Genomic DNA, 13,968 nt, shown 5'->3' with positions numbered 1-13,968 from the left:
GCACTGGTGACTTCATGTGCCTGTGCGAGTCGTGAAAATTATGAAAATAAATCTAGGAATTATTTGATTGTTGGATTTTAAATCAGCGGGGTTGAGGCATCAAAAGTAACTAAGTAACTAAGCTGTTTTATGGATGGTAACTGTAATATTATTACTGAAATCGTATTAGTAATTAGTTACACTACTAGTTACTGCAAAAAGTAATATTATTACAGTAACTAAGTTACTATTTACTAGTTACTGCTCAACACTGTTTAAGAGTCACGTGAATACTCCTATCAGCAGGACATTTTGAAGGCTAAAATGTGGGTCATCTGATACTTTTGGCCAGGACATACAGACTTTTACAAATGTATTATTACAGCCACAAAAAAAAAAAAAAACTGTTTCATGTTACCATTATTCTTGGCTACTTGTTAAGTTTACCTGTTACCTGTTACTGTTTCATGTATTGGTATTTTCTAGGGCTGTGAATCTTTGGGTAGACAGCGAATCGATTCGATTCACGATTCATAGGTTTTCGATTCGATTCAAGAACGATTTTTTCAAATTCAGAACGATTCAATTCGATTTGATTCACAATTAAATTCGATTCGATTAATGATTCGATTCTGCATTCTTTAAGTGCATTCACAGGATTATTTGAATGCTTGCCCTAAATTCTTTAAATGCTTAGTCAGAGGGCAAATTATACATCAGCCTTTATGGTTACAGAAGCATAGGTTAGAGAAGAAGAAAAAAACACTTTTGTGCATTGTTAGATGCTAGTTTAATGATGATATGGCATGACATGGCATATGTAGAAATGTATGTAAGCCAAGCTTTTTAAAAAGAGCTTTAAAAGTATTATGTATAGTTTGTCCATTGTTAGATGCTAGTTTAATGATGCTATGGCATGACATGGCATATGTAGAAATTTATGTAAGCCAAGATTTTAAAAAAGAGCTTTAAAAGTATTATGTATAGGCTAACATTTTGTCACACCAGGGGCGTAGCCATCATTTCAGAAGTACAGAAATGTCAAATATAATAATTGTATGTATGTATGTATTATTATTATTTTTTTACAAGGAATTATTTTCTTATCTCTTACTTTGAATTTGCTATAAGAAATCAAATACACTTCTGGACAATAATCAATCATTTGCAATCTATAATTTTTTCCTAATGGCAATTTTGATTGTTTTATACTAAAAACAATTATTTAAATTTTCTGCACAGAATAAGGTAGAAAATATACTTTATAATTTCTGCACTGTAATAAATGATATGTCAATTAGCACTGCATCATTCATAAATTGTATTTATTTATTGTGTTTATTGTCTTAATGTTTCATCAGTTCATTGTGCTTTTTATTCAGATTAGCTGCAGATATAGCCTGGCACATCTTAAATTCTATGAGCGCAAAATCACTTCTCTTTCAGTGCGAAAAATTCTTTATCTCATTTTCATAAAATAAAATGCTTTAGTATTTAACATTTCTTCTCCATCGGCGAATGATGATTCTGAAAGAAAACGCCCAAAGTCTGTTAGCAAGGAACGCTACTTTCATGCATCTGATTATCAGATAAACCTCGGGCTCTTATTTCAAGGTTGTTGTTATTGCTGTGGTTATTTTAAGTTTCCTGCATACATTCGGTTCAATTACATTGTTAAAATACATTTATCATTTAATGGAACTGTGCGTATGCTTTAATAACTTACATTTTTGCTCCGTCCATGCAATAAATGCGCAGCCTTCGACTGCTCAGGTATGTCGTCGTTATGACCGAGAGCCATTGAAAAACTACAGAAAAGTAAAACTACTTCACTTTAGCATTACTGACCACGAGTACTAAGGAGAGATCACACATCTTGTGACAGTCACAGGCAGTAAATAGTGGAGCGCGTGAAGGAGAGATGCGAGGCACGAAAACTGTTCAAGGTCTCCATTAATTCGTGCTTGTAGTAATTTAATGTGTATATATTTTGAAAGCATTGAATCGCTACAGGATGTTTCAAAAAATATATATGATTTTTGCATCCCCCTTTGTGTACACATTTCATACTTTTGCATCTCTGCATGTTACAACTGTTATATGCGATTTAGAGTTATGAGTGTTCCTCACTCAGCTCTGAATGATAAGAGAAATAATGAATGTTTCCTTTGATGTGTTTGATGGTTTCTAGGTCATTACTGCAGAGTCCGCTAGGCTTCCATAATTATGCAGAACGTTTTGATTTACTGCTGTATCAGGAGGAGTGTCAGATGCATGTGGATATCAAGAGATACAACAAAGATCAAGTCACCTTACTCAAAGACTATGACAAGAGACTAATGGTCTTAAACGTGAGTGGAAATGTCTTTTGTTAAAGGGGTCATATGATGAGATTTCACGTTTTCCTTTATCTTTGGAGTGTTACAAGCTCTTGGTGCATAAAGAAGATCTGTAAAGTTGCAAAGACTAAAGTCTCAAATCCAAAGAGATATTCTTTATAAAAGTTAAGAGTCAACCACACCTACCTAAAACGGCTCTTTCTAACATGCCCCCACATGTCCAAATACACAAAATAATGATCTTTAAAATAGCATCATATGACCCCTTTAAAACACATCTTGAAACTTTAGTTCGAATAGGATAATACAAGGTTTTGGGGTCAGATTGTGTAGGCCTATTTCTTGGATTAAAGCTCCCTGGTGTTTCGGAGAATAGGCCATCAGTCCTGAGGGGAGATCACCTGCTTCTCACCAAGAGTGAGGAGGTCCAACTCTCAACTGTGACCAAATACAAGGGCTACGTCCACAAAGTGGAATTGAATCGGGTTAAACTGGGCTTCTCTCGAAGGTATGAAGAATGAGTTTTAAAAAATGCATGTGGCACAATCAGTCAAAATCATTAACAGATGTCTGATCTAACATGTTTTTGGTGCTTGTTAAGGTTCCTTGACCATGTAGATAAGATGAAATTCCGTGTGGAGTTCACAGTGAATCGTCTCCCGTTAAGACTACAAAACACAGAGCAGTACACATGGCGGTCCAGCACGAGCTCAGAGATGTGCTGTTCCCTGTGGGCTCAAGGAGCTTGAACCCTGCGTCTCCACCTGCACTGAGGTCAGTAAGACCCCTATTAATATGTTATTAAAACTTCAGAATGAAATATTATGTGTATTTGAGCCTAGTGTGTGTCTGTCTCTAGGCTCTTTGATCAGCAGCTTCAGAGGAACCCTGAAGAGTACAGTGCAGTATGTCACATTGTGGCCGGTACGTCCAAGCCGGCACTGTACTTGGTGTTTGGATCTCCTGGCACTGGTAAAACCGTCACGATAGTGGAGGCCATCAAACAGGTAAAACCGGTTATCGCACACAGCAGAGTAAACACAGCCTCACCACATCTTCATTAAAATGTCAGTTCGTTGCATTGTATGGTATTATGCTTGCCTGTATGAAAGATTTCACCATTCAGTGGAATACCTGTTGCATTCAGTCATTCTTTCTGTTTGTTTCTCAACATCTCGCCGGTGGAGAAGAATATACCTGGTGCCTATATCCTAGCTTGTGCTCCATCTAACAGTGCAGCTGATCAGCTGTGTGAAAAGTTGATCACTAGTCAACATGTTGATGCACGGAAAATATACAGACTTTATGCTAGCTCACGCGATCCAAAAGATATCCCTAAAGTTCTAAAGGTTAGTGTCTGTTTAACAGTAAATAAAAGAAAGAAAGAAATGCATCCCACTGACATATACTAAGTATTTAAATATCATCCTACCTAACATATGTCAGGCTTTCAGGGTTAATGCAAATAAAGGGATAGTTCACCCAAAAATTAAAATCACCCTCAAGCCATCCTAGGTATATATGACTTTTTTCTTTCAGACAAATACAATTGGAATTATATTAAAAAATGTCCTGGCTCGTCTAAGCTTTATAATAGCTGTGGATGGGGGTTGAAATTTTGAAGCCCAAAAAAGTTCATGAATCCATCATAAAAAGTACTCCACATGGCTCTGAGCGGTTAATAAAGGCCTTCTGAAGTGAAGCGATGCTTTTCGGTAAGAAAAATATCCATGTTTGACATTTTATAAACCGTAATCTCTAGCCACGAGCTCAGAGATGTGCTGTTCCCTGTGGGCTCAAGGAGCTTGAACCCTGCGTCTCCACCTGCACTGAGGTCAGTAAGACCCCTATTAATATGTTATTAAAACTTCAGAATGAAATATTATGTGTATTTGAGCCTAGTGTGTGTCTGTCTCTAGGCTCTTTGATCAGCAGCTTCAGAGGAACCCTGAAGAGTACAGTGCAGTATGTCACATTGTGGCCGGTACGTCCAAGCCGGCACTGTACTTGGTGTTTGGATCTCCTGGCACTGGTAAAACCGTCACGATAGTGGAGGCCATCAAACAGGTAAAACCGGTTATTGCACACAGCAGAGTAAACACAGCCTCACCACATCTTCATTAAAATGTCAGTTCGTTGCATTGTATGGTATTATGCTTGCCTGTATGAAAGATTTCACCATTCAGTGGAATACCTGTTGCATTCAGTCATTCTTTCTGTTTGTTTCTCAACATCTCGCCGGTGGAGAAGAATATACCTGGTGCCTATATCCTAGCTTGTGCTCCATCTAACAGTGCAGCTGATCAGCTGTGTGAAAAGTTGATCACTAGTCAACATGTTGATGCACGGAAAATATACAGACTTTATGCTAGCTCACGCGATCCAAAAGATATCCCTAAAGTTCTAAAGGTTAGTGTCTGTTTAACAGTAAATAAAAGAAAGAAAGAAATGCATCCCACTGACATATACTAAGTATTTAAATATCATCCTACCTTACTCATATGTCAGGCTTTCAGGGTTAATGCAAATAAAGGGATAGTTCACCCAAAATTAAAATCACCCTCAAGCCATCCTAGGTATATATGACTTTTTTCTTTCAGACAAATACAATTGGAATTATATTAAAAAATGTCCTGGCTCGTCTAAGCTTTATAATAGCTGTGGATGGGGGTTGAAATTTTGAAGCCCAAAAAAGTTCATGAATTCATCATAAAAAGTACTCCACATGGCTCTGAGCGGTTAATAAAGGCCTTCTGAAGTGAAGCGATGCTTTTCGGTAAGAAAAATATCCATGTTTGACATTTTATAAACCGTAATCTCTAGCTTCTGCTAACTGTCGTACGTGCATTCACGAGAGAGTGGTGTTCCAGTGGATGACATAGGACGTAGGCATAGCGTAAGCTCCGGTGAGAATATGCTAGTCTCACAAGAACCAAGTTTTGTTTACAGCAAAGGAAAACCAGTCTCCTCTTGGCAGTGCTTGAAGTGGAAAAAAAGAAGTGCCGGTACTCACCAACCCCCCCACCTATTTATTTATATTAAATAACTAAGTACTTTTTAATAATTCACAATGTATGTATAGTGCCACAATCAATCAATAATTAAATAAAAGTTTTCAATACAAATGAGCACAAGTCAAGCTGCGATACCAAACAGGACCACAGGGAGATGCCAAAGACCACTAAATCGCCTGCCATTACTACTATATGGATCCATTCAGAATCGCTAAATCTCTTGACCACCGCATAATCAGCGTTCATTATAAAACACTCTTGCTTTTAAGCCAAATACACGCTGAAAAGAATAATCTTACTGGCATCTGGACGAAAGTCACTATTCTCTCCGCAATCGCTGAAGAAATCTGCCGTGTTTTCTCTGCATGATGAGAGGTGATCCCGCCTGGGTAGTGTGATTTATATAGTGTCCTTTCTAATCATATATGGGATCATATAATCACCCAGACCCTGACGCTTTTATTCTGAGTACCGGCAACATGTCAGAAGTGCCGGTACGCACAAAAAAGTGCAAGTACTCTAAAGGCTAAAATATAGATGTGCCGGTACTGTGTACCGGTGCGTACCGACCTACTTCAAGCACTGCCTCTTGGCTTATATCGAAATCCTCTGACATCTGACAATGTCATTTTGTACTTCTAATTTGTGACCCGTGTTTTGTTTTGCTCTCTCCTCTGTATTGTTCTCTTCCGCGTTCGTCAACTCTCAATGGAGCTTACTCCTACGTCATCAGCTGAAATGCCACTCTCTCATGAATGTGCGTACAACAGTTAGTATAAGCTAGAGATTATGGTTTTAAATATGGATATTTTTCTTCACTTCACTTCAGAAGGCCTTTATTAAGTACTCCGTGTGGAGTACTTTTTTATGATGGATGGACATACTTTTCTGGGCTTCGAAATCTCGACCCCCATTCACTACCATTATAAAGCTTGGAAGAGCTTGGACATTTTTTCATATCCGATTGTATTAGGATGGCTTGAGGGTGAATAAATCATGGAGTAATTTTCATTTTTGGGTAAACTATCCCTTTAAGTAAGATTTAAGTGACAAATGCCTAATGGTGTTACTTTATGTAAGTATGCTTATAGTTTTTATTTTGATTGTTCATGTTGGGTGTGTGTTTTTAGAATATCAGTAATCTGGAGGGAGACATGATTGTTTTCCCATGTAAAGAGGATCTAATGTGCTACAAGATCCTGGTCACCTCTGGCAGGTGAAGGGCATTATCTTATCTAAACACAGTGAACTCTCTCTCACTGTCTCTCTTTATCAGACACATAACACATGATTTATAGCAGTCTGTAAATACTGTGTGCATGCAGGCGGGTCACTGGTGGTTTTCCTGTGGATCATTTTTCTCACATCTATGCGGATGAGGCAGGACATGCTATTGAGTCAGAGACCATCATCAGCGTGGCAGGTGTGTTTATCTTATATCAACTGTACTGTAGTAAAAGTACTAAAGTATGATAGAAGTGAGATCCATAGACGGTATTATTGCATTGTCTCATTGTGTGCATGTAGGTCTGCTGAATGCAGACTGGACAGCTTGTTTTGGCTGGAGATCCCAAGCAGCTGGGGCCAATCCTGAGATCTCCTCTTGCCATTAATCATGGGCTTGGTGAGAAGCACATACAGACACACACTCACTCATTCTACCTATTAGCCGATAATTATTTTTGTTTTAAAAAATATAATATGTTCCTTAAAAAAGTATTAGAAGGCCTTTATTAAGTACTCCGTGTGGAGTACTTTTTTATGATGGATGGACATACTTTTCTGGGCTTCGAAATCTCGACCCCCATTCACTACCATTATAAAGCTTGGAAGAGCTTGGACATTTTTTCATATCCGATTGTATTTGTCTGAAAGAAGAAAGTCATATACACCTAGGATGGCTTGAGGGTGAATAAATCATGGAGTAATTTTCATTTTTGGGTAAACTATCCCTTTAAGTAAGATTTAAGTGACAAATGCCTAATGGTGTTACTTTATGTAAGTATGCTTATAGTTTTTATTTTGATTGTTCATGTTGGGTATGTGTTTTTAGAATATCAGTAATCTGGAGGGAGACATGATTGTTTTCCCATGTAAAAAGGATCTAATGTGCTACAAGATCCTGGTCACCTCTGGCAGGTGAAGGGCATTATCTTATCTAAACACAGTGAACTCTCTCTCACTGTCTCTCTTTATCAGACACATAACACATGATTTATAGCAGTCTGTAAATACTGTGTGCATGCAGGCGGGTCACTGGTGGTTTTCCTGTGGATCATTTTTCTCACATCTTTGCGGATGAGGCAGGACATGCTATTGAGTCAGAGACCATCATCAGCGTGGCAGGTGTGTTTATCTTATATCAACTGTACTGTAGTAAAAGTACTAAAGTATGATAGAAGTGAGATCCATAGACGGTATTATTGCATTGTCTCATTGTGTGCATGTATTTTTGTTTTAAAAAATATAATATGTTCCTTAAAAAAGTATTGTTATTGTTCACAATTTAAGCTTTAACTATTGCTGACACATGACTGTTGTCCAATAAAAATTGAGACATTTGAAGCAATTTGAAGCACCAGAAGCAAAATGATGTGGATGTTTTATTGTAATGTACTCTGGAATTGCGTGTTTTTCCTGTAGATGTCTCTTTGCTGGAGAGGCTGATGACACAGAATGATCTTTGTAAGAAAGATGACATGGAGTTTGACAAATGTTACGTCACCAAACTTGAAGCTACAAGAAGCTGCTCCTGACACCGGCCAAGAGGGGAATCTCTAGAATCTCCCGCAGAGATATTGGCATCAGTCAGTACGTTTACATGGACAATACTCCGATTTTAATACGATTAAGACAATACTCTGATTAAGAATCTACCATGTAAACAGAGATTTTTGATTACCTTAATCCGGCTAAAGTCATAATCGAAGTAAACACTAATCGAATGAAGCCATGTGGAGTATTCCTATTTTAGTCGCATTATTGAAGTGCAGTAAAGACATGTACACACCTTAATCACATTATTACCGTCGTGTAGGACTTTCCGCCGCATTTTGCGACAGGATACACACTCGGCAGTGCTCAACTGTTTGACGGTAAATAAAAGAGCTTCAACACCGCCATTGTCTGAATGCACGTACAAATAATTAACTGCACTTGAAGCCTTCATAAAATTAAAAATGAAACGCCCAAAACCAGTGGTGGAAAGAGTACTGAAACTCTTTGACAGCCCATAATAGTAGTTAAAATAGTCGTGACACTTCTATCAAATCTCTGACGGTCTGTATCATCACTTTGCTTTTTGTGGGGTTTGATTTTGTAGGTTGAGAAGATCAGAAGGGCCATCAAATCAGACGAAGACCTCGAAAAAGTACATGTGCATTGACGATCTCAAAGTTAGTTGGGGTTTAAGCCTTCTAAACACACTGGTAGTGCTTTTTATCTTAAAATAGGATGTGTGAAAATAATATAATAGCTGTCTTCCTTTGTGTGCTTGGTGAATTATGTAGGTTGGTTCCGTGGAGGAGTTTCAAGGCCAAGAGAGGAAAGTGATCCTGGTGTCGGCTGTTCGCAGCAGCAAAGAGCATATAGATGAAACGTTTAATATTGGGTTTCTTGAGAATGAGAAGGTATTGTTTAAGCACTTTAAATTGATCAAAATTGACAATAAAGACACATTTTCTGTTTCATATAAATGATGTTCTTTTAAACTTTCTATACATCAAAAAATCCTGAGAAAAGTATCACTATTTTCTACAGAATTATTAATCAGCAAAACTGTTTTCTACATTGTTAATAATGAGAAATATTTCTTAAGCAGTAAATCAGCATATTATAATGATTTCTAAAGGATCATGTGACACTAAGACTGGAGTAATGACTGCTGAAAATTCAGCTTTGCATCACAGGACTAAATTATGTTTAGAATAGGAAACAGTTTAACATTTTAAATGGCACAAATATTTCATAATATTCCTGTTTTTACATAAGAGACTTGCCAAACCCAAACTTTTGAACAGTAAACACACTTTAGTCTTGAACTTGTCCTTGTTCATGTCTCTTTTCTTCAGAGATTCAATGTGGCGGTGACAAGAGCAAAAGCTTTGTTCACCATGATGGGAAACCCCACCATTCAGCTGGGGCCGGTATATACTGTACACTTCCTACTTACACATGGATGAAATGTAAAGAAAACTGTTCCTCTAAATGATGTGCATCTCTTGTGTATGTTTATAGGTTTATTGACTTCTGGTTTGAGCAGGGCGGTTACAACCGTCTGCTTGCTCTTAACATCCAGCATGAGAGAAGTGAGACAGGTTTTTAATCATACACTTAATCTCTAAGTCACATCACATTGTTCGACGTCAACCATAAACCTGTTTTTCATTCCACAATTTAATTGGTTTCTGTAGATTTCAGAAATGGGATGAAAAATGAAACTGGTTTTAGTTTAATGCCTTCAAAATACTTGCGAAGTCCTCATTTAGGAAAGGGAAATACATGAAGTAGTCATGTGTGTCTGTTGATGTTCTGCCAAAAACAATCGTGTCAGATTTCAATCTTTAGCAGTTTTGCAAATTATATGTTGTGTTCATCCGCATTGCAAGCAGGATGTCGTTGTGTTCTTTCACTTCTAGTGGAAACTGAGGAGAGTGCAGTCCAACAATATGTGAATCCTGAGTGGAGACACGATTACTAGCAGAGAAGAGAACTCAAGCCTTCAGAAACTAGTATGGAAATCCTGGATCTGTCGATTCTAAAGCCGGGCACACACTGTACGATTTGTATGGTCCTTTACATTTGTTGCTTGTCAGACTGTAAGAAATGATCCTAATGGGATCTTGGAGGGAAAAAAAGCCATGGCACACTGTGCAACGTAAGTTAGATTGCATGATAAACATTGTAGTCAAGACTTTGTAGTGTGAACCTGGCTTAAATATTAATAAACATAAAGCTTGCATGTAATTGAATTTGATCAGATAACAGAAAATACTTTAATTTATCTTAAAAATAGGAGCACACTGATTTTTGAGAAAAAAGTACATTTCTTATTCCTACCTTAAATTGTTCATTATTCAACCACCGACACATTCATATATTTTCAAATTATTTAAAAAAAAACCTCTCCTTTAGTGTGGTTTTACAGTTTATGTCTCTCTCTTGTGGCTGTTGGGAGTACTGCTATACCCAGCTGAGATACTCTGGGTCCCAGTGATGTTTGAGCCATTTTCCTTATGTACTGTTAGACACCAAATGCCTACAGACCTGCAATCCTATCTTCATCACCTCTGGGTGATTTTTTTTCTATAGCATTTTATAGAGCCTATGACTGTTATAGAGCCCGCGACACCAGCACAGCTGATCTTGTGGTATCTATCAAGTCAAAAGGGATATTTTCTTAGTTAAATAAATAACACCAATAATAGGGACAGTCCTACTGGGGATTTTTTTTCCAAGGACAGAAAAATACCTCTTTGCTTTCCTTTTAAAGGTGCAGTCACATTATTAACATTGTTGCGAAATTTCACAGGCAAAAAAAAACATTGTCTATGATCAATAGTGTAGCAATGTATGAAGTACATTGTATGTTACTTTCATACCAAGCAGCTTTCTATTTTTGTTCGAATTTGAGCAGTCAACCTGAAACTATTGCAAAATATGTTTGGGGAAATATTTTCGCTCAATCAAAATTCCAGATGCGAATTCCTAGTGAAATTATTGGATTTTGCCAACGAATAAAAAAATAAATAAATCACTGAACAACAGTAAATGTGACCGCACCTTTATTCATTCCAAAACCTTCACTGGTGACACTTGTTCAATAAAGACAGGTTAAACCTACTACCATTCTGAGAAAATTAACATTCTTTTTTTCTTTAATTTCCATGTGAGAAGGATCTAGAGATCCGCTTGAACTCACAGAAAAATGGAAGGATAGACACTTAATACTTCTTAGCAGACATCACCTGGAGTTGATGAATTGCCCTTGAGTGTATGACACTTCTGATATTGTAACACACTGTATGTACCACAGGCGAAGCCAAAAAAGATGAATCTTTCCTCCTTTTTCTCACAAACATTATGCTGAACAGACCTGGCCAGACCAACAGCCTGAGTGAGTTAATTCAGTTTCAGCCTGTTAAACCATTTTTCAGATAGCCTTTTCTAAACGATCAACACAAATGTTTATGCCAGTCAACCCCATTGATCAGACGGTACTTGTACTTCATGTGAAATAAATATGGCTTCTATCCTGACTAAGGCCATTGGACAAATTTAAACAAGTTTGGCTGTTCCAAGATCAGCCGTCAAACCGCCCCCCCCCCAAAAAAAAAAACAGACACACAGAGTACAGGCTGGCAGGTTAAATGAATGATAAATGTATTTTTGCTTCTTTTTTTTTTTACATAAATCACTGAGCATCATATACAGAGGCATAGAATAACTGTAAACCAGAACCGAAAAAGACAAAGAAGATTTATGTACAAATACAAAATTAATCAGTCAGTCTTTCTCCCAGAAAAGGAAGGAAGGTATGCTGGTGAAAGGAAAAGAAAAAAGAAAGATGGCAGGATGGAGAGGTATTGGGTACCGACACACACTTTGATTCCCTTATAAATATTTTTCTGTCATCCACACCTGGATTGTGAGAAATGTGGCGCGTGGTGGGTACTGCAGGCTTTTCCTGGCGTCAGTTTGACAGCACTAATATATATATATTTTTTTTTTTCCCCAGAATTCTTAATTCTTTCAAAAAACTGCATTTTGAAATAAAATATTTTGTAACATTAAAATAAATATAATGCCTCGTTGTTGAATAAAAATGTTAATTTCGTTCAAAAAAAAAAAAATAAATGAAAAAAATGTAAACATAAAAATCTTACTGACGCTAAACTTTTGAATGATGTGTATGTGTGTAGTTAAGTACCTAAACTATCTGGACTATCTATAGAGAAGCACATCAGAATAACATCCGTGTCTGGATACGACAATGGCCTCAACCGATCATAGTCTTCCTGACCAGCTGTATCCCATAGAGCCAACTCCACCTGAGAGACAGAGAGAGAGAGATGCAGATACTTCAGTATTGTTGGTCAGCTGAAGGTATGAACTGAACTTTGAGTGGCCTGAATGTCAATGTCAGAGGCCATAAATATAAAAAGCATTTAGAAACCTGAGGCTATTTAAAGAAATAACTGCAGACCACACTTGACTTCTCTCATAATATGTCCAAGCAAAATATGTAGTAACACCCTATTTCCCTCTCTCAAGCAAACATACACATTCTCAGCGCTTCTGTCCACAAAATGAGGAAGAAGGACTGTGTACAAGACCATTTCAGGATAACTGACCTGTTTGCCATCCACCTCTATGTCAGCGATGTAGTTTTCAAACACTGTGGGCACGTAGACCTCGGGGAACTGATCTTTACTGAACACAATCAGCAAGCAGGTTTTCCCACAGGCTCCATCTCCCACAATCACCAGCTTCTTACGGATAGCTGCCATCACTACACAGAAAGCAAGAGAGGAAGAGATTTTACCATTAGAAATGGTTAAAATGAAAAAAAAAAAAAATTTTATATTGTATTTAATGACAATAATGACTGGCTGTATATTATGTCACTTATTATATAGGCTATTTAACAAATAAACAATAAAATAAATTGTTCATTAGTTTAAATTGTAAATATTAGTTTACATGAATGAATAGAATTGTATACATTAGCTTAAACTGTATACATTACCTTAAATAAATAAATAATTAGTATATTAGCTAAGAAAGATAATCCGGTACAAAAACTGTAGCAAAAAAAGTTGCCATGATGGTCATGAAATATCCAGTTTAGCAGTGATTCTACAAACATTTAACAAATCAAACTAATTGGTCCAGAGAGCCACAAAATACATCCTAATAAGTGCCATAACAGTTGGTTTCACATGAATGAAGTGAACCCCTGTGGCTTGAGAGACACAACACAGAGTGTAGCAGAAACTGTTCCAAGATCAATCCTGCATTTATGCAGAATCAGGAGGCCAAAATGCTGATCAAGGACCTAACTGACCCACAAAATGAACATGAAATGAGCACATTTTGTTCTAGGCCTTATTTGGGAGCGGTTTTTGCATCCACACAGACAGAAACAAAGCCAGAGCGTGAAAAGTATGGAAAATTCAGTACGAGAAAGAGGGAGACTTTCCTGCCCCACCCTTTTCCTCCCTTTCCCGCAATTTGGAGAAAAAATAAGGACACGATGGCCCAAAAACGTCACAGCCAAAGAACATACACACACAGCCACACATTTTTCTTTAAATAGTGCCAATCCAGCCAGCTGTCCGCATTTAAGCAGGACATACACGTATAGAACAGCAGTGCTGCCATACAGTAGCCCAATGAACGGGACTACATGATTTTGGCTTCTACGTGTGACAGCAGACTGAGAGAAATTCAGAACATGTCAGACATAGGTATATAGAAATCTATAAACACATTTAAAACAAAAGTTGACATTTACCACCACAATACACCAGTCCAACAGCAAGCACAAAAAACTATTTGTTTGGCCTTGAATCACAGTAATACTACAGTTGTGTTATACAACAGTTTGGTAATACCATGTTTTTTTTTTGACATTG

General features: G+C 37.3%; 2 protein-coding genes and 1 pseudogene across 2 annotated transcripts in view; 2 read left to right on the top strand and 1 right to left on the bottom strand.

Moving 5' to 3' along the window:
• The window catches only part of LOC107717538 (putative helicase mov-10-B.1), a 23,560-nt gene extending 20,767 nt beyond the window's left edge, over window positions 1-2,793 (top strand). Inside the window, exons 24-25 of the mRNA XM_016524315.1 lie at window positions 2,171-2,330; window positions 2,695-2,793. Of these exons, the coding sequence (XP_016379801.1) occupies window positions 2,171-2,203 (33 nt within the window). The 3' untranslated portion in view covers window positions 2,204-2,330; window positions 2,695-2,793. The remainder of the gene's footprint in view (window positions 1-2,170; window positions 2,331-2,694) is intronic.
• Window positions 2,250-10,031, top strand: LOC107717502 (putative helicase mov-10-B.2; annotated as a pseudogene).
• A 2,194-nt stretch (window positions 10,032-12,225) lies between these two features.
• Window positions 12,226-13,968, bottom strand: part of LOC107717505 (rho-related GTP-binding protein RhoC-like) — a 31,869-nt gene continuing 30,126 nt past the window's right edge. Inside the window, exons 2-3 of the mRNA XM_016524270.1 lie at window positions 12,685-12,842; window positions 12,226-12,381 (exon numbers count right to left, since the gene is read on the bottom strand). Coding sequence (XP_016379756.1) covers window positions 12,253-12,381; window positions 12,685-12,840 — 285 coding nt within the window. The 5' untranslated portion in view covers window positions 12,841-12,842 and the 3' untranslated portion in view covers window positions 12,226-12,252. The remainder of the gene's footprint in view (window positions 12,382-12,684; window positions 12,843-13,968) is intronic.

Source organism: Sinocyclocheilus rhinocerous, unplaced genomic scaffold (genome assembly GCF_001515625.1).
Source record: "Sinocyclocheilus rhinocerous isolate Xijiao unplaced genomic scaffold, SAMN03320098_v1.1 scaffold2645, whole genome shotgun sequence".
Taxonomy (NCBI): domain Eukaryota; kingdom Metazoa; phylum Chordata; class Actinopteri; order Cypriniformes; family Cyprinidae; genus Sinocyclocheilus; species Sinocyclocheilus rhinocerous.
This window is presented reverse-complemented; position numbering and strand designations above follow the sequence as displayed.